This window comes from Hylaeus anthracinus, unplaced genomic scaffold (genome assembly GCF_026225885.1).
Source record: "Hylaeus anthracinus isolate JK02 unplaced genomic scaffold, UHH_iyHylAnth1.0_haploid 11982, whole genome shotgun sequence".
NCBI lineage: Eukaryota > Metazoa > Arthropoda > Insecta > Hymenoptera > Colletidae > Hylaeus > Hylaeus anthracinus.
In genome coordinates, this window is record NW_026534330.1 from 13,246,536 (window position 1) to 13,271,006 (window position 24,471).

The 24,471-nt window shown below is 39.6% G+C and overlaps 2 protein-coding genes across 5 annotated transcripts in view; one reads left to right on the top strand and one right to left on the bottom strand.

Annotated features, from left to right (window-relative positions):
• The window catches only part of LOC128886390 (fasciclin-1), a 441,990-nt gene that overhangs the window by 296,492 nt on the left and 121,027 nt on the right, over positions 1–24,471 (top strand). For all 4 annotated transcript variants that reach the window (XM_054141248.1, XM_054141250.1, XM_054141249.1 and 1 more), the window contains exon 3: positions 23,720–23,910. In XM_054141248.1, coding sequence (XP_053997223.1) covers positions 23,720–23,910 — 191 coding nt within the window. The remainder of the gene's footprint in view (positions 1–23,719; positions 23,911–24,471) is intronic.
• LOC128886391 (origin recognition complex subunit 3) lies at positions 9,184–15,036 on the bottom strand. Its single transcript, XM_054141252.1, has 13 exons — positions 14,852–15,036; positions 14,354–14,485; positions 14,150–14,270; positions 13,926–14,083; positions 13,700–13,857; positions 13,525–13,633; positions 13,275–13,439; positions 12,986–13,183; positions 12,505–12,909; positions 12,194–12,427; positions 11,874–11,993; positions 11,109–11,176; positions 9,184–10,882 (listed from the first exon to the last, which is right to left on the bottom strand). Exons 1-13 carry the CDS (start codon positions 14,873–14,875, stop codon positions 10,789–10,791), a joined length of 1,986 nt encoding a protein of 661 aa, XP_053997227.1. The 5' UTR covers positions 14,876–15,036; the 3' UTR covers positions 9,184–10,788.

Consider the following 24,471-nt stretch of genomic DNA (forward strand, 5'->3'; position numbering starts at 1 on the left):
TCACCAAGACCAGCGCTAACATCGTTGAACTTACTTTCTGAACGACCCTCGTATGTTCATACGTAATTTTTAAGGCTTCTTCTCTACCAAATTCTTCTTTAGTTATTAAATTTGTAATAATTGTTATACACAATCATTGAACTTCTTCCGTTAAATAATAAGTTTTTTCTTGGGTAACATTCTCTGTCGCTTCTTCATTACATACTTCTTCATTACATATCTCTTCTTCTTGTATCTGCAGCTGTGGCAGATGACACGATGGTTCATTTACCTCCCATGGCCGAAACATTGTTTCTTAATTTAATAAACACGTTAGTATCGTACTGATTGCCTGACGGAAAATGAAGGTTTGAGTTCGAGAGCTGTCTACTTATTGAAAATACTGTGGTAGGTAGGAACTTAGCTAACCAATCATCGTCAAGAGTTTTCAGTTTTTCCAATTTGGAAAAATCAACGTAGCAAACATCAAGTCTTGGGTCCCCGGGGTGTAACGTGGGTATGTATACTGTAGAGCCGCGACACCCCTTTCGTTCTACGGATCAGTTACCTGGGGCAATAAAGCAATAACTAATGTTTCGGTTTACGACCTCACAAGATCCCTTCCAGCGACAGTACATTTAACCTATTCACTTATCCTAAAATATAATATCCAGGTACCAGGTTATATTTTGGTCCACATTAAAAAGCCTCATTATTTCCACGGTTCCCTCATACATCGCTTTCCAAACACACTTTAATACAGTCCAGACTTACGTAGATATTGATAACTACCCAGAGTGTGTGCAGACTTCGTATCTGCTTGCATTGAGAGATAAAGCTGCTACGATTCGATGGAGAAATCGGGGATTTGGAAAATACAAGGAAGAATGGTTCCATCTATAAAGCCATATGTAAACGTCCAACCAGATCGTTGGTTGACGTGAATGACACGGATAAGGACTGCACCGGCGCGGATGATAAACTGCAACCCGAAAATAGATCGTGTAACTGCAATGAATCGATTGTCAGGTACTCCAAACCGGAATCTCGCACAGCTCGACGCTTGGAACCTAAAAATAGGACAATTCTTTTCAAGCAGAATTGAAATTTAATTTGTTTTCGCAGACATAGGGAGCAGGGAGGGGGGAATTACGAGAAAAAAAATTACGGGAAAATGAACGAGATAAAGACCAGCATCAGCCAGAGGTGAAATAATGAATTAAACCCGATAATGTTCCACGCTAAACAGGACGGTCCAAGCTTGCGAAAATATGCAAGTTTCGAGACTAATTGCAAAACTTCTCACGACAGGTACAATTTAGTGTCGAAGGTCACTCTTTAACTTCAAAAAGAAAAAAAAGAAATCAGCAAAACAGTTGTAAATTTAACCAAATATAAGGCTCGAAATCAGAGGCTTAATAAATTCGACAGACAGGAGTGGAAAATAACTTGTTGTTGCAGCAAATAATTACTGTAATTCAACATATAAAATCTCACTTACGATTAAAATAACTCTTAAAACTGCCTTAATGCTAATACCGCACCTGAATCAACACAATGTCGGTATATCATTCTAAGTGTATTTACAGATTTACGGTAACCGTCTAAATGTAATGACTGCTCTACAGCTGACAACTATGCCACGTAACGGCTGACCAGCGAATGCCTCGCTGTCGGTGCGTTGTTTGTAATGAACGTTTCTCAGTCACCTTTAGTTACGTACATGACGTAGACGTATAGGTGACCAAGTTTGAAAAGGCGTCAAACTTACACAAATATTATACACACGTCTATAAATAAACGTACTAAATTTCCAAAATTTACATCGACTACTTTCCCCACTAAAAAATCATGAAAATTGCCTCCAAAGAAACCAAACACTATTACGATACAACCTTTACTAAATTACCAAAGCAGTCATTGACAAAGTATCGTTACCTATCCTTTCTCAATTAGTTTCAACCGAAACACCTGTGACTCGTTTCACTGTACTTTTTCCACGGTCGTAGCAACGGTTAGCGCCTCAGACACTCCCTATCACAATGCTCGACGCCAAATTTGACGTGACGTGCTTATCCGGTGTTTCCTCTTTCCCATGTCCTTCGAGGGTACATGTTTGCGCTGTCGACAACACGTAATTTCGGCCTGTAATGTTTGTGTTCTTGGAGTAGCTTGACGTTTCGCGCGGTGCTTAAGCCTGGCTACACCACCATTATCGACCTCGACAGACACTCAGACGTATCGATTTTGGGTGAAGAGCTTGCACATCAGGCTCTCCCTCGGTTTATTTATTACCTGGCCAAGGAGGATTCGCTGGGGAAGTGTATAGTTTGTAAATTGCGTTCGTATTAAGGGTAACTGCGTTTCGCAACTTGGAACTTGGCTGTTTTCAAACTGCGCGGAGGAAAATGAACTACCTTGGGCGCCAGATTGGATGGCCTGGTTATGGTATGGCCTGGTTTTTTAAAGCGGAGGGCCTCCAATGTTTTCTGAACACGCGTTGTAGTTCCTCCAGCGTCGTGAGTGGGGCTTCTCCTGATATCACGGCTTGAGAACTTTATAAGATGTTTATGCAAATTCGTATCTTCGTAGAAATAAAATTGAAACTTATAGGAAAGTATGTCTCATCACTAGACCGCGGATCTTTATGCAAAATAAAAATTGAACCTAAATAGAAATTTATTGTATTCTGAAAATATTACAACATGAACTTTACATTGAATCTTTTTTATATTCTTGCATATTGTTTGCATTTCGTAAGTTTTTGCACATTCAAATTTCTTATACATGCATAAAGATCCGCAATATACTCACCGCCTAAACTGTGCATTTTTATATATTTTTGCGTTTGTGCACGTTCTCGTAGATTTTCCCACATCTTCATTTGCCGTGAATGCACAACCAGCGTAAGGAATTACTCAAGTATCCCTTATAAAGTATCGTAAGTAATTTCCTTGATTAAATACGAGGAATTCTAAAAAATTGTAAGAGATTTAGTAGAGTCTCTTCTATGATCCATTTCTAGTAATCGCTCCCATAGAATTGCGGTTGTAACGGCCCTGAAAGGGGTTACAGTCGGTGGTGAACTTTTATTCTGCGAATAAGTCCAAGGGATGATCGAATTACGGGCTGTCGGCCTCGAACAAAGTACCATAGCTCGGAAGGACGCAAAATCGTTACCGAGGTCGCCTGTCATTTTATCTCACAACGCATTTCGTAATAAATTCTATTACTCGATTATCTTGGTAAGCCACCAGGCACCAGAGAAATGAAACTGCGATCCTCTTACATTGTAATCATATCAACAGGTATGTAACCTGTCGATGTCGTGAACGAAGGAAAACGTTCAAAGGCTGTTAGGCGAAAATGGCCGAGCATTTATGATAAATTATACTCCTGAATTAAGAATTCCTACTCAAAGTAACTTATGTATGAAGGAAGGTTATGTTTCGATCGGTGAACGCATCGGTCGAGTAGTCGATGTGTTCGACGTTTTTCAGGCGACTTCGCGAAGTATCGTGACGCGATTTTCGTTTGTTCGAGGCAAGCGGTGTGCGAGAGCGTGGGACTTTTCAAAAGTAGTAGTAGTAGTAGTAGTAGTAGTAGTAGTAGTAGTAGTACCTATATACCTAAAATAGGTATCGCTTCTTGTTCGGGAAATGCTGACGGGAACGAGCTCTGCTCAGGACTTTCGATGTATCTATTAGAATTTTTATTTTAGGTATTTTTATACCTTTTCAATTTTATATTATTAACACTATGACGTCCGGCGACACCACAGTGGTAATCTTCGCAAAGTAATGTCTGACGACAGCCGGCGAAGGAAATGTTTAAAAAGAGTGCGGCCGGCAAAGTGTTAAGAGGTACCAGAGGTGACGCAGAAGATGAAGATGGCTGAGCACTTATAATAACTCCTGATTTAATAATTCCGGGGCCAAGACTCAAACTCCAGACTCATTTTCAAACGTGAAGAGATATCGAAGCGCGGAGCATGCTTAGTTCCAGCTAATTCCAAGCGAACGACATTCTCCACTTCTCGCTGGATAACAATTCAATTTCCACTAAGAAAAGCCTTCTCTCGATCCTCGGTCTCCAGAATCCCGACGACGCATCCGCGGGCGCAAACCCAAACGCAATTGAGACTTAACAGAGGTTGCCCTCGTCCTCCCTATTTTGTATTTCTGGGGGAAACTATTCGGCGTATTACGGTCGGCGATGCTGTGGAAAGAGAGGCAGATCCCGTGTCCTGGAGATTCATGAAACGGAGGGGGGAACAAGACGGTTACATTTCCCACGGGAGACAGTATTCTCCTTTCATTTTCAGACTTATTTCCATCCAGGATAGAAAGAACCGAGGTCCTCGCAGATGGTCCTGAGTAGGTAGGAAGGGTCCACGGGGATTGCGGGCTCGCTGCCATCATCCGTTCTGCGACGCGAAAATCAATCTCAACAGCTTCCGGGTATCAATCTCGCATCACACCTGAAGCGCGCACGGACCGCCTCTTCGGAAGCCAGCCTTCGTCTCGCCCCCGGATTTTATCCTTTCCCCGTCTTGGAAATCGCTAGCAGCCCGTCTCGAGAGAAAATATATACCGCGGACGAGAAGACAAGCGAAGCCTGTCGGAGGCTAGAACGCACGTCTGGGGAAACGACGTATCGACGCGGCTGTACGAATCGCTTCTTGTTCGGGAAATGCTGACGGGAACGAGCTCTGCTCAGGACTTTCGATGTATCTATTAGAATTTTTATTATTCAGAAAGCACAAGGTGGTTCCCAAGCATGTGCCAGTGTCGGTTTGACAGAACGTACTTGGCTTTTGAACCAAGCACGTGAGGAACAGAGATGGTTAACGTACTTCTGCAGTTTAACCAGTCTATTGTCTTAGAGTCCTTATGTATTTATGAGGTTGTCCCAAAAGTTTCTTTCGCTTTATTAATAAGTAATACATGGATAATAGTTTATGTTTTATGTTACATTACTGAATTGTGCACGATTCATTTTGCACCATTACTGTTACCAACACGAATATTTATGAAATTAGATTGTCTATTTATATAAACACGACCACATAAAATAATTGAGTGCAACTTCCGAAAGAAACTTCCGGGACAACCTAATATAACAACACATTATAGCTGGATTCCTTGAGCGTTATTAGTGGATTTCTTTGATATCGTTACTGACACCTTTGTATAAATAAATAATGAATCACTTAGACGTCCATTACGAGGCACTTCAGTTTCTCCGATTTAATCTTTTAAAGCTATTAAAAAATTGCTATCCCCAGAGCCTGAGGCATTCAACTTGCCAAATAAAAAGCTCATGATAGTATCAACAGTCGGTTTGTATCGTTTTAGTGGTCAGCATCTACTGCATTATTTCCTACATCAGCGTTGCTCCTTCAGTTTGCATAACTCAACACATATCGAAGTCGATATCCAAACAGTTCACTTTTGCCACATCCTTGATAATTTTGAACATTTAGTCCGAGCAGGCTTCGAGCTGGAATCCATGTCAAATCCGTTGTCGACGCAAAATGGTTCCTTGGTGGTCTACATACGCTCAGGGTTTACAATGCGAAAAGTCACAGGGTTCTGCCATGCTTAAAGTACTACAAATGATTTCCTCGTTTCTCTGCTGATTCGATCTCCGTCCACTTCCGCGGGATACAATCGATCTCTTTGCGTTCTCGAGTTCATGGTACAGAGAGGTCATTGACAAGAGAAATCTGTGAAAGGTTCGCTTTTTGAACTCGGGGCGAACATTTGTGCTGGAGGGGGAATCAGTTTTCCGGCTCGGGGACGCCTAACCTCTCGGAGCATTCGTGCTCAATCGCTGCGACCCCGATGTCCCTCGGGCATCTTCTTTAACTTGTCCTTATCGCGGGATGAGATCTATTCAACGACGAAGGACGTCGATCCTTTATTCCAGCGCGCATGAACTCCGTACGAATATGTGCGCGGCAAATGCCTTTGGAGAGCCTTGAATATCAGCCGAAATCGTGGATTATTAATGGTGTTTAATTATCAATTATGTTCAGATTGCCATCTACGGTCATTTTTTACCGATGGGGAGGACTATCTTTAGTCGTGGATGAGTAAATCAATTGCAATAGTTGCAATATTGGAAACATTTTCATCATAAATTGCAACAGAAACGTAGTCAATAATCCAGCAATTTAGAAAAGAAGCCCGTTAGTTGTATTATATGTCCAATTGATGGACATTGTATGAACAATTTATTGTAGACAAGCAACAGCCTCCATTTATCCATACACACTGTGTCTTATAAACGTAACACTGCACCTCTCTACGACATTAATTTCAAATTATGCTTGTGGCGTTACTTGGAAGCAATTTTACAAATAACACCTTTCTTCCTTTTCTTCTAGAATTCAGTGCTTCCTCGCGCAATAATTAGAACTTGACACTTGATTCTTCGTCGAGCAATATTCAATTCACAGGCGTATTACGCACGCATGAGGGGCGTTTTTGTCGAGCGCAGTTTAAAATTAACGGGCCGTACGTTGACGAGCTGGTTTCGCGGTTAAATGAATAGCATTGGTGGTCCTGGCGTTGACGGTGACCGCCGTCCGGAGGTGCGTGCAATTACCAATTATAATTGCGCGACGACTAATTGGTAAACAGTAGTAATAACAAGGAACGTCCATCGATCACTAGCCTGGGGGGACCGACCGCGTCGATCGTAATGTATGGCACCTCGACGAATCACAGTCGAACGACATTCATTTGTTGGATGAATGATCCCTGCCTGCAGTGACACGTTGCCTCGCAATCCATCTACCTTTGTCGCTTTTATTTTCCACACGTACGCCTCGTTATCGTTGCTGCTGCGATCGAACCGCTTGAAATGTTTTTCGAAATGGATCTTCGAAGCAAGCTGATGGATTTTCCAGAGGCAAGTGAGCATTCTCTTATTAACTGTTCTGATAAGTGTTCTAGGTAACTGTGCACTATTTTCCTGAGGATAGATCCTCCAATTAATAAATAAATTAAATATAAACCTTGAAGTCGAGTATATAATCCAAACGACACAGCACTACCATTTTATGCCTTCTAGACCTAACTAATAAGTCCATTCATTCATCCATTAAGCTCTCGCACTGCTTCGGCACCATCAAAGTTTTATCCAAAAGATAACAATAAAGTTATCCAACATCTCTAATCACGGCTGGTGAATGTCTGAATTAAATCAGCAAAGTATCCGTTGTCCGTTATGAAGCCGTACTTGAAACGTAACGTTCCTTAATAATATCCGAGGCAGAGAGCTGTTACTAAGAAAATAATGGCCAGTAGACGTCTCGTCATAACAGCGGACGTTTTAATTACGGAGAAGAATAAGATACTCCGACCTCTTCTTTCTTGTTCCAACGATGGAACGAACATAAATCAAGGAACTTCGCAACGCGTTCAAACCCTTAACGTAAGCGTTGTAATACAACCATCGTCATTAGCCACAACACGAACACTATGAGATTATGCATCTCATTCTCTTGGAATACTTTGCTTGAACAGATCGAGTTCTAAGCAAACAGTTGCATAATTACTAGCCAAAGAAATCTTTCAGGTTTCGAGACTGGAAATTCCTCGGAAAAACAATTCAAACTGTAACCGACATTACTGCAAATTGAACTGTCGTTGGGGTTAATCGAACGAGAATCTCGCCAACGTTTCAATGCAAACAGCGCATCGTTTTTAGCCTCGATAATTGCTTCGATATTCCGTCAACGTCGAGCGGAGACAACGGACACTTTTATCCCTGGCGCGCCTCTATAAGACTCTGGATTTATATCCAATCCTCCGCGAGATTGAAGAAACCGTTTCTCGAGTGAAAATATATACTCGCGTCCTGATGAATTTCAATGTTTACAGAACTGACCAGCGAGATTTGCGTCGCGTGTCAAATGTAAAAAAACGTACGAATTCAAATAATGCTCAATATTCTCTCAAGTCCGCGGTTCAAACATTTTTCCGTTTTTTTTTCTCCTATTTAGAAATGACCATCGCGTATATCCAAGGACGATTGATATTCGGGATTTTTAAGCAAGCAGAGAGCTTGGCAAGGAGCGAAGAGGACCATCGGAAGGGGCATTGAAATTGGAATTCGCGCGAACGCGAGAAATTCGTGTCGTAGCCAAGCGTATGCAAATCCACGACATACGTCATCAATATGCATCCAGGGAGCTGAATATTCCACGAACAAAACGGTTCTCACGGCAATTTCCGACAATGCGCTCGCCGGGATCATGGGGCCTTAGCAAGCTCGAAAGTTGGCATATTTTATGCCCTTACTATTAGCTTGAGTAATAAGCTCGCTCGTATTTCTTTAGTCCGCACCATATTGTTCTGTTAGATTGCGCCATTTGCGAGGTAATTCTTGTTTTGTCACTTGGGAAACTTTGCGTTTTTGTTAGTAAAATAATCCCCAGACATTCTTGGTCCTCTGTTTTGTTGGAATCGGTTTGTATTAAGAAACTTTTCTGGTCTTCTAAATGTACATACCGCCATTTCTGTTCCTTACCAGCTAACACACTCTGCTTTCTTTAAACCATAATTTCAGATTCTATCTAATATGGCGCTATTCAAGCCGAGATTAAAATGGCAGACCAGTGGAAATTAATCCAGCATCGCGGGCAAATTGAAACAATGCGCGCTGCTACCGCAGTGTCCGCAGTTTCGCATTACAGAAATCTTCAACATCGATCATACTGGTATCGTGGAACAAGCTTCAGAGCCCGTATGTGGCTCAAAGGCACGTGAATCAGTAAGGAATGCGTCAAAAGCCCGCAACGGTTCAGCGGTCCCTCGGTGGTCGCGCATTATAGATGGCGCGCTATAGTCGTGCATTCAACGGCGAATTAAATTCTGCTCGCCTCACGAATTTACTCTTCTGTGGTCCATCTGCATCGGACACTTCTCTTCCATAGAAATTAGGATGCTTAGATAAGTTACATTTGCGGATGAAGGTGATTTTAGATGATTACACTGGTGGACATAATTATAAGACACCCCGAAAAATATTGGTTTAGGTACTTAATAATGTAGTTATATTAAAATACACTTCGTCAAAAGAAAATGGTTTATTTTCTAATAACAACTTCATAAATTTTGCGAAAAATGATCAAACATTTCTAATTTATTCAAAAATAATACAATTTCGATTGGACATAATTCTAAGACACTGCTGAAAAGAAAAAGAGAATGTACAAAAGTTCTGAAAATTTATACACTATATACTGTTTATACACTTTATATACTATAAGCCTCTTAAAGGTTCACCATCAGTTGCAATCCAAAATGTCGTCCGGCTGTAACTCGGTCCTCGTGTCTATTGTAACTAGGAACCCGAAGCTTTATTATTGTTTGCCAATAGTAATATCGCTTTAAATTAACGAACGACCATTCGATTTCGATCTAGCGAATGAATAGCCATGGAATAACAATATTTCTATTAAATTCTCAAAGCATATACAATCAATTGTATGCACGGACAAATAATGCAGTCGGTTCATGAACCGAATTATATTTCTGCAGAATAATAACCGTCTGCCACGTTTAAATGAAGTGTCAATTAAATTCCATTAATTAAGAATATCCTCGGTCGTTTAAATAACGTAGCAGCACACGTATTCCACAGGTTGCGCCCGAAATTGCATCCCGATACCAGGGATCCCATATTCCAAAGTTTCAGGAACGATCCAATGTCAGACGTCGATAGCGCAAACTTAATTAGGAGAGTCGTAAGCAGCGTGCAGTTGCAGCTTCCTCGTGTCATGTGGAAAGTTTGCGCGCCATAAGAGCAACGTGGATATCGCTGCTACGAAGAAACATCTGTTATTGGGAAACAATCGCCATCCGCTCTTCATGGTCTAATAAAATTATCGCTTCGAATTGGCCGCAAAATGTGCATTACGTTGATGCACACAGTCGATACTCGAGTGCGCGCGATAACACTGCAGGGGCGCTAAATATTGCCGGATTATTGCGTGCAATATTTCATTCGCGCCACACATGCTGGAGATATTCGAGCCCGCAATGCCGCGCCAAAAATTCTTCTTTTGTTTCGGATTTTGTGTGGGATTTATCGATAGTTTCAACACGTTCCAGGTAATTTCAGCTGTTGAAATACCTGGTGGTGTATTGGGAAAACCATGTTCGAACCATGTTCAGTCTTCTTTGTAATCCCACCATTCTCGAAGAGAACACACTGCTTCTCATATTTATTACTTCTTCAAACGATGTCCTCGGGTCTCTAATAGTCGATACGGGGACTTTGACTCGCTAGCTATCATGCGCTGTTTAGCCATGTATTCCAACATCAAAGCCTCGTTCGGCTCTATCAAGGGTTTGATGGTGCCTCATGATTGTCATACGTTCTAGAGAATCCCTGTCATGGATTATTGATCAACAATTACAGGGTGAAATCAGCCGAATAATGCGTTACAGAATGAAGGTATGAATGGTTTCGAGATTAGAGTTCGTTATTATTTTAATTGGTTTCCTCTGCTTCCTGGCGAGTAGTATTACAACCATAATATTCTTCAACAATTGATCCACAAAGCGAAAGTTCCAAAAATGAGTTGAGAAACTCGGCTGCACACACTGCACATTACATTCATACTTTAGTCACTATTTTGTTTTCCTCATCACACAGTCATGAACAACGTAATTTGCAAATCTTTTTTTATTAAAAAACATGGCAAGACAGTAGAAAAATTGTATAAAAATAGCGAAGATTCAAGTAAACGGACGTGATCCTCAGGCTCCTCCTACATGACGGTGACGATTCTCAGACGAGCCGCTTTACGTGATCCGTTTTCTTTCGGGAACTCTTGATGAAACCGAGGAACTCCAGCTCGGCGACCGCTTGAGTAAAACGGGCTCTAAATCTCCGTTAAGGATACCTTGGCGCGCGATAAAATTCGCACGGGAACACGTGTGAATTATTCAAACAAGAGGTATGCAGCGCGCGCGAGTTATCTGCACGAGGCTACGATTTCGCCATTACGAGCTCTGATATGAATTTCAAACACCCGGTGGTTAGACAAATCTTTACGCGCTCCATTACCAGCCAAGCATTCGAACGAGCCCTTAAATGAAAAAGGATACTGCAGTTTGGGATCCACATCACGCTGCTCCTTCGCCTCGCCCACGGGATTCACGATGATCAAGAACGCCTGCGAACGTGTGCTCGGATCAATCGCTGAGAATTCCAGGATAGGAAGTTCTCTTTACATGGAAAACATTCTTCAGGGAATACGAAACTAGTTAAGGGTATTAAACTATGAATGTAAAGGATCTGGAGTATGTGCTGTTGCATATACGTGGTAACTTGAGTAACATATTTGACGTGGCCTGTATTTTTGGTACCCTCGAGGGTATTCGAGGTTTCAAACACTGTGTGACGACATGATCGTCTGATCGGGATAACTCGTCACCTAGATTCACCTAAATACAACTATCTCCATCTACATTTTACTAGGACCACCTAGCTCTACGTACATATATCCACAACTCTGCAAACCTGATCTGCAGTCCAACATCCCCTGTAAAATTCATCACTATCCTCCAAACAAACATACCTAACACATCACCACCTAAGTAACCACCAGGCCACGTTTTCGGAATCTCAGTCAACCAAAAATCCCCGTTTCCCATCGCCCAGCGGTTCGTTGCACTTGACCGATGCACTCTCGAGCATCTAACAACCGAGCGCGATAAAACAATCCACACCCCTGCCAGGTAGTCCATTAACAATGTCGTGCTCGCATGAATCAACGGCCGATTAAAGTCACGAGACGAACGAGCGCCAGGTGCGTGACCGTAAGTGTAACCTGAATTAACCTGTAAACATGAGCACGAGCGGATTGTTACCTGCAGCCAGTCGTACATATTGATCAACTTTCTGGATTCCAAGTGCAGCTTGTAAATTATACTGAGGTCGGGCAGCGTGGATGGAATGGCTTCGTCGTTCTCCAATTTGCAGCACCCGCACTGAAATATGCATTTCCAATTAACTTCGACGCCCGCGACGACGCCGCCTAGACATCGTTTTCCATTACGGGGGAAGCCCGTAATCGATATCCACGATGTATCAGTGTTGCAGAAAGAGTCAGAGATCGTTAAGAAACGACCAGAAGATCAGGAGCTTGTGAAAGTTGGGAATTTGATTTTATAAAATTGCGAATTCTTACGTTCAAATACACTTGTGGATCGTTCAGGCCCATGTGCACTGCAGCCCTCAAAGATCCACGAATGTGTTGCCGGGCTAGACTGCCGTCACTGAAGCAGAATATCTCGTGCGCTGGGATGCGATTCGGATTCGCCAGGTAAACGGAAAAGACACTTCGATCCAGGAAATCAATCGCATCTAACTGAGCCTGTTTGTAAGGCGACCTACTGTGCGTTTGGGACATTTTCAGCAATTTCTGCAGCGAAACGAAAGGTGTTATACTCCAGGATCTACCTCTTTGGGTATTCCAAAATAGTGAATCTCGTTTCTGACCTCTTTCAGTTGGAGTCGATTGAGTCTCTCACCGCTAGAAATGATCTCTGTCGGCGCGACTGCTTCTTCTAAGCTAGCACTTTCAATCTTTTTTATATGACTCTGGAGATTTACTTTTACGTCTTGTATACCTAAGTCTGGGAACTCGTTCATGATCGAAAGAATGGAATTCAAGTGTGAGAGGAGCTGTTGTCTTGATAGAAAGCTTAAGAGTTGCAGGCAATCTTTGTACTCGTTGCAATCTCTCAGATCGTTTACGCAAACTAGTTTGCTGTAGAATTCGCGTAGCTGTTTGCCCATGGGTGCATTTGGCAATGCTGACATGAGATCGTGTAGACACCTCAGTATTCTCATAAATCTATACGCGTATCTGTGAAATTGCTTCAGCAGTTTGAATAATAATTCCTACAACAAATTTACTTCTGTGATTGTTGAACAATGAACCATACGGTTCGCACTCTCGTTGGTAAATTAAATGTACCTTAAACTCCTCGTTTTTAAGTGATTCGTTTGTGTCTCTGTCTCTCTGAAATTGTTTGATGTATTTTACTACAGAAGGGAGTTTTTTAATTTCCTCTATATCTTCATCGGTTAAGGCAGACATCCTAGCCTTTGCATGTTTCAAATCACAGCAGAGAGAATTTATATTGTTTCCATAGAAATGTTGTATCATACATATCTAAAAATTTGTGAGGATGAAAGGTCATCCTATTCATATCTTGTAATGATCTCTAAATGTACAAGATTTAAATATCAGGCAAAATGAATACCTTGTAACTTTGCAAGAAGTTCTCAACCGAAAAATCATAAAATAAAAACATGTCTGTTAATAACTGAAATGCTCGTCCAGTCAACATAAAGGGTATTTTTGGAGAAAAAATAATATTTTCTAATATGTCAGACAGAATGTTGATCTGTGTTTTTATGTGAAATACCTGAACAAAAGATAATTGTGCACTCAAAAAAAAGTCTCTAAGTATTATTAGTTTTATAAGTAATTAAACTGGTAACATTCATTACTTGCACATTTAGTTTTGATGTAACATCGTATGTTAAAGATCTGTGTACAGCGTGCAAAGTAGTAGCAACACCAAATATAACGACAAACTTTATTGAACTTGAATAAGAACTGAAAGAAACGAGATACTATAAAAGTAAATGTATCACGATGCATTACATGAGAAGATTACAGTACCTCAATATTAAAATAAAGTCACGTAATACAGCAGGTAAAAAACTTTCAAAATCACTTATGATTATGATAAGAGGATCATCCGATTGGCAATGGTTCTGGTACCAATATTTCAAAGCTCTCATGTTACACTGACTTTTTTTAACCTGCTCATTTTCATCCTACAAATAATTTTACAGTGAATAACAATTACTTTTTCTACAACCTAATTATTACTTAAATAACTGACCATGTTTTCATGATTTATCAATTGAAAAATTGTTTCTTCTAAAATACTTTTCAAGTTATTTGAATCTCTACTCCATATAACTGCTGTGTGTTTTGTTATTGGTTCCAACTTAGAAATTATACTTGTAAACATTATGGCATGATCAGGAACATTAATTCCTACAGTAGAATTGTTATCAAAAGAGACGACAAAAAAGGACATATTTCTCTAAAGGTCAGCATCACCTGTTAACACAATAGCTGTCTGTATTTCATTTCCAAGACTTTCTATCGATTTCTCCTTAAAATTGAAAACAAAATGTTCTATGCCGTCCAAAATTTGTTGGAATATAGTGGATCTTATATTCTGAAATTTCAGTATAACTAATAGATGGTACAAGATATGATATTCGCTTGTTCGCACAGCATTATTTAACACAGAAGCAGTACCTCTATAGCATTCTGAATTGTTGTCCACGTCTCTTCATAAGAGAGATACCATGGTTCGGTCAAATAATCTGGTGCCACAAATTTCGTATTTTTATCACCAATTTTGTAACCGCCTTTGTGAACAAATACACCCTAGAAGACATCTTGAAATATATTTCCACAATGAGAGAGTACATGTATTATGTATGCGGGTACACTTATGAGACTGTTATTATCTTTTCTAAGTATATTATGCATTAACAATCGAGCAAGTTTCAAACAAGATTACTGGTTAGCGAAATTCGATCAAAAGTCACATTCGAATTTCAGGTTTAAAGGAATCGTGAAGAAGCAAAGTACAGAAAGGAATTTAAAGTTTCACGAATGAATAACAAACGAGAAAATAAACATAAGTCAGCATGTGTAACGTATTAAAAATTCAAACGAGTATTCCAAGCCGCCACGAGGCGCCTTCACTTGTGGAGGTTATGTAAGTAGAAGCAACAAGTTGCACGGTACCTTTGACACGGAAACGTTGTCCATTTTAACGCAGAAGTGCAGGAGAAGTCGTACGTCTTAATGGAGTGGCCGACAGTCTTGCAATTTCAAGGAAAATCACTTCACTAACAGAAAAGAAACGAAAACGAACGCAGTACATGTCAACGTCGGGCTTACTGCATTCCACAGCCGTTGCGCGCTGTTAGTTCCACTGACGCTCCTAGATAGCGCTAGTCATCGGTGCAACTGGCCGCTAAAATTTAAATCGTATCACCAGCTATAAATTCACTTTAAAGTTGCATAAACGTGACGTTTAACATATAAATAGATGCGTGAGTTTATTTGAATGTTAAACTTAAAATATCTCGTATAACATTCCAACATCATTTAGACCGAATGACCTATTTGTTTTTTTTTCTTTTTAATGAGTTGGTATTCAAATTTGTTGAGAGAAAATATCGTAGGACTTAAATTAAGCTATTTTGATGTGGACAACGTTACGATACATTGGATTAAAAATAAATTGCTAGTAATTGATATAAATAAGTGCTTTTGGATGTTAATACTTTCTTAATACTATTATTAATTTTGATATCTTTCTAAACGAATGACCTATTTGTTTTTTTTTTCTTTTTAAGGAGTTGGTATTCAAATTTGTTGAGAGAAAATATCGTAGGACTTTAATTAAGCTATTTTGATGTAGACAACGCTACGATAAATTGGATTAAAAATAAATTGCTAGTGATAGATATAAACAAGTGCTTTTGGATGTTAATACTTTCTTAAGACTAATATTAATTTTGGTATCTTTCTATGCGTCGTATCATTCAAGTTTAAATATTGCAAATTCGATAAAATAGCAGCCAGAATGTTAGAATTGTATGATGCGAACGATATCTAGCAAATTTTCCAGAATCCTCTGCATGAGCCAGCCGTTGGAATTTTCGCGAGCGCAAGTCGCCGATCATCATCTGAATCCCAAATTCGCCGATTGAATTCGTCGAGGTCGGGAAAACAATCCGTAAACCGAGAGTTTGTTGCGATCTACGGGGGTGGTAGTCGAACTTTCGTCGAACGGGTTCGTTGCTGGGTTTGCGGACGGAGGGGAATGAACTTGTCCGCAAAACTTGTCCGCCTGGGCAACTCGTAATTGATTTAAAGAAGTGTTCAAACAAGATGCCGCGCTTCGCGCCTCATAATGTACCGAAATATAGATTCGTCAACGTGAGACCAGTTAAACGACCGTGCAAGCAGCGACAGAAGAAAGCGAGAGATTATTCGTGGTCCACGATTAATTTTATTAATTGTTGGTGGTGTGAGAGTAGATGTTAGATTATGGGTGGAAGCAAGAAATAAAATAAGAATATAGTTTTATATTAGGTTGTCCTAAAAGTTTCTTCCATTTCATTAATAGGTAATACATACAGAATATTTTTAACCGACTTCGAAAAGGAGAAGATTACTCGATTCGACATGTATTTTTTCTTTTTTTTTTTTAAGGTATGTTCACCGATTACGCTGAAATGGCTTGACCAATCGGAATGAAACCTGTTGCATCTTGTAGTGCATGTCTCCGCGGTGATCCCATTATCAAGATTTTTCGCGATTTGTCATTTGTTACCTGTTTTTTTTTTTTGCAAAAAACAGAAAAATTTTGTCTTGCTTCCTACTCCGAGACGGATGGACCAATCGGATTGAAACTTCTTGCATCTGGAAGAGCATTTGCCATTTGGTTTCATAACAAAACATTTGTCCTTGTCTTATTTGTCACCACTTTATATCACTTTTTATATGTCTAATGTTACATTATTGAATTGCGTACGATTCATTTTGCTCCATTACTGTTACAACATTAGCATCTAAGAAATTTGTATGTCTATTTATATAAACACTGCTATACAAAATAACTGTGTGCAAGTCACGAAAGAAACTTTTGGGACAACCTAATATTAAATGATATTTTTTTAATCACTTAGAGGCTCAGAGAAGTAGTCGCCTTCACCATCGAGGTTGTCTCTACTAACTGACACCTTAAGCGTCGAACTCAAGTTTTCGGCACGGGTGTTTATATTAACAGGCTTATAAGAACTTTTAAGAACTAAAGAGCCGCGAGGACTTCAAAGAAGAAATGCCAGATTCATTTTTGTTATCGGACTAAATACAATATTTAAATCCAATTAATTCAACAGTAGATGTACCGAGGCGTAGGACTCGTGTGGTAGGCTAATCTATACAGGGTAGGTCGATTTTTAAACTTTTTGAAAATTTAGAAGTTTTTAGAGGAATTAGTTATTTACCAAAAAATGTATACGTACATTTCATCTGAAATTGTAAAGCTGGAAAATATCGTTCAATAACAGTGCCAAACTCCTTCGGTTCTAAAATTAATAGTTTGTATTTCTCACGTCCAATAAGCACCTCTAATTAGTAACATCCCCCTCTAGGCTTGCTCCGCATACCCCCCACAACCCTGATCACCATCTCCTTCGGACACCTCTGACCCCTCGAAGCGGGTCGCGTTGTATTCCACTTCGACTTTCTTTGAAAGCTTTCCAGGACACCGCAGGGCACCATTCTGCTGACGTCAAAGGGAGACTGTCCCTCTCCCCCTATTTTTCACCTCCGATAATACCCGCGCAACAGAATTGCGCGGAGTTATCCAAGCCCTCCGGGGCAGAATTGAAGCGAGAAAAAGAATGTTTGGCGAGGATTACGTCAGCAGTGGAACTCTGTGAAATTCTATTCCTCCGCAGTACACGGGAATCGACGAATTGATCTCCTTCCCCTCGTTGCGTTGTCGCCAGGCCAAGCGCTTTTGACACTTCGCGCGGCGTATTTTCGATAATCCAGCGACACGTTAGTTTCTTTTGTTAGCCGACGCTTCGAAAGTCTGCGATCGACTACCGAACCGGACAACGCCAGGAGTTTTCAACTGGCAAAGAAGGAAATGGGGGAGGAATATAAATCGATGGAGCGAGCAGCTTTGTACGAATGTTCTCGTTTTGTGGTCGGCCATCACACCTGTGCCCCAAGGGGCTCCGCGGGCGAGAATAAATGGGATTCGATCGAAGACTTAATCATCCACCTTCGTTGAAAGGGACGTCTGGGACAAAACGATGCAGAGATCAACGGGAGAGCTATTGATCGCCTAGTGGGACGTATTTGTCCAGGTTCTTTTTGGCCCGTGGCACTTGTATGAATAATGCGCGATTCTTTGCTGATCGGTGTCTTGGAACGTAAGGGGCTCTTATTGAGGGCGAGTCTGGTCCGGCTTATGTATTTTTCTAATGCATATAATTTCCAGATATAATTAATTTTTGTTATTGAAACTTTTTTTACATATGAAGGGACGTTCAAAGAAGAAAATTTGACAGTGTAGATTTAATTTGAATGTATACATATACAGGGTGTTCAGGCTATTACTAGCCAGCTTTTTTCTCGTAAATGGTACGTATGACAAAAAAGTGAAAGAGGAAAAAGTGATACTATTATTTATGTGCAATGTAACCAGGTAGATAAATCTTTCGTATTTAAACTCTTTTCTGAGAAATGAAGGTGACTTTCAGTTTTTTAAATGGAATGGTATATTTTTTATACAAAAATATGGTAGAGTATCGAATTCTAAATAAAAAAGTGTTGACCTTTATTAGCTCTAAACCTCATAGGTAACGAGTAATTTCGTAGGATTACTGAACCAGACTCCCCCCTTAATTTGAAGATCCTGATTTACTTGGGAAATTAGCGTAGTTGCATTGTCCAAGAAATTGGTGGGATGTCATGGTCGAGAACTGGTGAAACAGATCACTATTGTGGATTGGACTGTTAACCCTTTTGATCTGGCTATTTTCTATTCTTCTATTTGGATTATATTTGTTTTTAGAAATTAATTATATTGAAACAGAGTTGGCTATGAATCAGGAGGAGTAGCCAGATAAGAGGGGACAATTTACCCCTGCAATTCGTGCAAGTCTCAATTGTAATTTAGCCAATGACAACCAGAAATTTTCACTGAAACATACAATTAGTCCCACAGGTATTCGTGGCCCATATTTCTGTGGAAGAAATTTATCTAAAGTATTGTACAAGTTTGATGTCTCCAAATAAATGTTTCATTATAAATATGTATACAATTATAATGAAAAATTTATTTGTCAACATCAAACTTATCATTTACTCCAGACAAATGTATTCGATACACATAGAGGATACGAATACGTATAAGATTGTTTGTTTGTATCCTTCTAGGGTCGAAAAAGAAACTTTGAAACAGACTTGATAGACTCGAATAGATTTCTTTGAAATAGATGCAATTATCTTGGCCCTCCACTGCAAGCCAACGTCCCTCCAACCCTTTGCACTCCTAAAATATTGTTTAACAATGTTGGATACTTTGGGCCCATGACGACTCGAAGTCTAAGACTCCGACTGTCAAAAATAAACCAACACCGGAAAAAGTCTCTTTGAGTTAGTTTATGACCTAAAAGAGAAAATCAGCAGACCTTTTTCTGAGACAAGAGGGCACCGATAGTTTTCATTGCATTTTTCCACTGACGTCGAAATACTCAGTTCGATCGTAGTCTTCTTGAGAGCAACATCGCAGCTCCTAACTTTCTGGTCGAAATAAACAATGTCTTATAAAAGGGAATAACTGAGTGATAATCATTTTCTAACCCCAATAACCAATAGATGTTCCTTCTGAGGCACAACCCAAAATCCAAGAGCTAGTGAAATACTCGAGTGGAATCTCTCCGGTTGGTCCACCTCTGCGTCGCGCGGTTAAGAAAATGATTTCCCAGGGAAAGACGGGGTCCCTTTAGTGCGGGCAAACGAGAGCCCCTTGTCCTGGAAGCGACCAGCAGTTTACGAAACAGAACCCAATTTCTGGCGTTCGTAATGAGTGCCATTGTTGTCGTCGCTATCGTCCTCCTCCACCCCCTTTGTGTCCGAGATTGAACGTCCCTCTTGCGAGGATGCAGAACGATACCTTCACGCGGTTTCGGAGGCCGGAAAAACCTCAGGATTACGAGAACATTCCAGATGGTAACGAGATAATAAAACCACCACCTTTGTACTTTTGTGGTGGATTTCTTGTCCTCTGAAGCTTTTTCTCCGTCGTGACTGCAAACCTTTATCGTTGGCTTTGTTCCGCGTTCTCTTGCTCTCTTCGAATCCTCTATGGGAGCCTTTCGGCGGGGCTGTGTTTAGAAGATGAACAATCGTTTCTTGCTTTGGAAATGGATATATTTATAATAAATTCTTGATAGTCGGTAGTCAGACTCTATATATACGTTTTGTATTTAAGTCTATTTCTCTGTACTTAAGAGGTATCTTCTCCAAGTCCAAAGTACTAATTAATAGAATATATATGTAAAGAAAGGAGGCTTTCTTCAAGTCAAATTGGCCGCGGTTGTTGATTAGCTCAGCGTGTCCTCTGATGTTATGTATATGTCGCAGAAAGATGATAAAAATGGAGATTTGATCAAATCCCTAAGGTAGATGATCAATTCACGGAAGATGTTAAAATAACAACCCACACAGCTCTATGTTTCGCTTGTAACCACTCCCCTTTAAAACTAGACACAAACCTAATCCAATCAGGCGAATATTACACAACTCGATGCTAGATTTAACACACATACGTCAAATTAATATAATTATTTATTTATTTTATTACCTCGCGAGATATTATCCCAGCGTCTTGTATCTCTTAATCTAGTAATATTTCGGTTCTACCTTAGGGATTTGATCAAATCTCCATTTTTATCATCGTCCTGCGACATATACATCGATGATGTAAGAGAGCACATGGGCAAAATCGAAATATTCGAGTGACAGTTTTAATAGTGAAAGAATAATAAACAATAAATAATAGACCCGAGAACATTTAAGGAGAATAGACTTTAATTGTCGTTTCTCTTCCTTCTAGGTAATAGTAACTATTTTGTATATTTGTAAATATTGTATATATTATGTGTATGTAAAATATAACCTCTTCCTTTTAGAGCAACACAGTTCATCTATTTTCTTGGAAAGTTCTAATTATTAACTTTTGTCTTCTATATATTACATACAATGTATATGTATATATTTCTTGTATGTTTTTTTTTATATATATTAATGTACTCTATAAATCCATAAAATCCACAGTCTATATGGTAGTAATTTTATTTTCATTTTTAAAAAATTACCAAGTATCTCGTTCTATAATTTTCTTTGCACAATTCCGAAGAAAATCTACAAATGACCAGAAAATGAATATTTAAAAATCCATAAGCTATAAACTCCAATCCAATAAGACCTAATTCGTTTCATTTCCTTACGCACCGTTGAAGAAAATCTGCAAACGATCAGAAACTGATTATTTAAATATTCACAAGCTATAAATCTACCCCAATAAGCCTTAATTCATTCCACCTAAATACCATTGCAAGGCCAGAGATAAAACGAAACCTAGATTGGAACCATAATATTCGAAAGCGATTTGGAGTTCCAGTTAACCCACCTAGGTCAACCAAGTCGCGACGATGAATGGGAATTCCATCGACATTCGCCAGCGATGATAGTTCTTTTGCCCAGAGTTGCTGGCGATCGATCACCAGTCTCGATATAGATCTCCCCTATCGACTTAAAAGTTTCAAGTGGATTTGAAACAAACGCCGCGGAAAACGTTTTGCCCGCACGAAGTTCTGGCCTCGGGCGCGGCGCTAATTTTTCACGTAGCGTTTTTCCACCGTCGAATGCAATTGGAAGTCATTTTTCGTTACCGATGGCAATTCGATCGCGAAACAGGTCACTGTTTTCGCGTATCTTGGGACCGTCGCGCAAATGTTTGCGCGCTGGATTTTGTTCATGCGGGACCAATTTTTCAACATTCGATATTTTTCCAATCTCTATCAAGTGTTGGATGCACGATACCACTGGAGAGGGTTTCATTTTTTTCGATGATTGTTGCGCGATTAAATGTGACCCTGCCGCGGAACTTTACGGGAATCGAAAAAACTCGAAAACGCAAACTACCTCGCGGGAAATTTCGATGGAGACCGCGGAAAGTAATTATTTCTGTTTTTGTTTGAACGGATCCGGTGGTCACGACTAGAAAATTTCCTGATAGTTGATCGTGACATGAATTGTCAGTCAGATATGAATTTAATCCTACGAGAACTAACAATGTCCCTTTATCAGGATCTTCCTTAAGGCGCTTGGAACATCAAAAAATGAAAAAAAATCACATTAAAAAAAATTTTTTTTATTAATATTTAAGCGATTCTGAACAATGAAAATTGAATTTAAAGCACTAGAAATGGAAAACAACATTTCTTTAAAAAAAAAATGGAATTTTTTTTCACAAAATTTCTTTTTTTCCCACAAAAAAAGTTCGACGACACGAACTTATTAAAAAAAACGCGACAAAACTGTAAAAAATATAAGGAAATACAACTGAAAACTTTCTCGAAGAGAAAACGACGACAGTAAAATTTGCGGAAGACCAGAGACGCGGTTACCTTGGTCACAGCCATAGGGTATTGTTTTCTAGGGTAAAGAATACAATAAATTTCCGAAAAAGCTAATCGATTTTGATAAACTTAACAAGGCGACGAATCCCGTTCGATTATCGAAATAAATATTAATTTATATCGATAATCAAACGGGAAATAGAAATGTTTAGTTTTTTGCATCTTCTGAAAACCTAGATTTTTGGTATAAAGGTACACTTTTCTCAGAAACGGGTAAGCCGATATTTGACACGTGTTTTTTGATAGTTCGGCCTAATTTACACCGAGGATTTTTTCAATATTTTGATTCCAAAGAAAATGATCGCCGCGCAAACCTATAAATTTTTTTTTCAACTTTACACGTTTTAAAAAAATTAATTATTTGGAATTTCTAAAAAAACCTCGGTTTTTAAAAGAAAACATTTTTTTACCACTTGTAGTGCTCTAAATTCAACTTTTTTTTGCGTAGACTTGTTCAGAATCGCTAAAATTTTAATTAAAAAAAAAATTAAAAAAAAAAAATGATTTTTTTCATGTTTTGATGTTCCAAGCCCCCAAAGGAGTTAGTCGCAGTCAGGAAAATGGAACGGACAGTTTCTTGTGTGTGTGTGTGTGTGTTTTAAGGTATTAAATACAAATTTTTAATAATGAAATGTAAATATATTACAAAGTATGTCTTAAAGAACTTCAAAAGAATTTTTGTTTTAAAAAAAGGTTAATTCATTTCGTCATAACAGGCGATGGCGTGGGTGGCCACTTGGTTTGCGGTGAGCAAGATTTCTTCATACTGGTGCACCTAAAAATGAAACTAAAGGTAGATTTAGAAAATATATTAGAGTAACGGGTCCCTGATCGAAGGATTTTTTATTTTCTTGTATACTTTTTTTTTATCCTGTATTGAATCGCTGAATTTTAATGAAAAAATTGGAAATCAACTTCAAATGTACGCCATCTTGTTTTAAATTAATTTTTTCCAAAATCCTTCGTTCAGGGACCCGCTAGACTAATCTATTTTCGTAATTTACCTTTGTTTTTGTTTTCAGATAAATGTAGAGAAATCTTGCTCACCGCAAACCTACGTTTTTAAATCATCGTCTACGTCATCGGCTGTTATGACGATATAAATTAATGTTTCTTAAAACAAAAAATCTTTTTTAGTTCTTTAAAACATGCTTTATAATATACTTAATTGTGATTTATGCAAATTATTATTTAATAACTAAAAAAAATCACAAAGAAATGTCGCTTTTCCTCTTCCTCACTGCGACTAACCCCTTAAACACGAAGTTTTGAAAGTAGCAAACAAATGAATTTAATCACGAGGAAAGTACCGTTAACGCTTGCCACCTGCAAAGTTTGCCAAGGTTGTGTAATACGTGCCTGTCTTCTGTTTCAGCAAACTTCCCGAAAACGATCGAGAATCTTGGGGATTCAATCTCGTCGGAACTCGACGGTAATCCTCCGTTATGGGTCACCAGGCGGCCAAGCACGCACGGCGAAGACGTTTATATAAATAACGCGAAGATTCTCACGGAGCAGAGCAATTTCCAGTCGAAGGTTACAGTTGGAGGCGACGTGAAGACACAGGTGAGCATCAAATTCGCCAGTTTGATCACGGTAGTGCCGATTAAGGGTGGGAAACGAAAAAGGATGAAAAATGTGGTCGAATTCTTCCTCCGCGCTAAGATTTTGCTGGTCGCGGTCGTCGCGGTTAATTTAATTGCAGATTACTTTTTTACGAGCGTAATCTCGCGAGTAATCGGGTTAGTTTATATCCTGCTTTGCGTGAACACGACTTTCGAGCGTTCAACACGATTTCCACGGAAGTGGAGTCCGAGAACTTGGCACGCCGCACTTTGCTGAGCTTCGCACCCTCTAACGAGCTTTTAATGAGCAGCACGGGATGCTCAGGCCACTGATTTGCTGCGTTGATGGATATCGCTGGCGTCGATAAGCTCCGTCGAATATTGTTTCGCCTCCTGGGTAGGAGTATACTTCTTATCGATGGAAAATTCAACGTGGAAATGGGAAACTGGGATGCAGTTAGTATCGCCTTCGAAGCGGTGGAGTATTACTGGTGTATTACTCCATCTGCAAGAAAGGCGCCTTAGGATCGTGATCGAAAGCCCTCAAAATAGATGTTTCTAA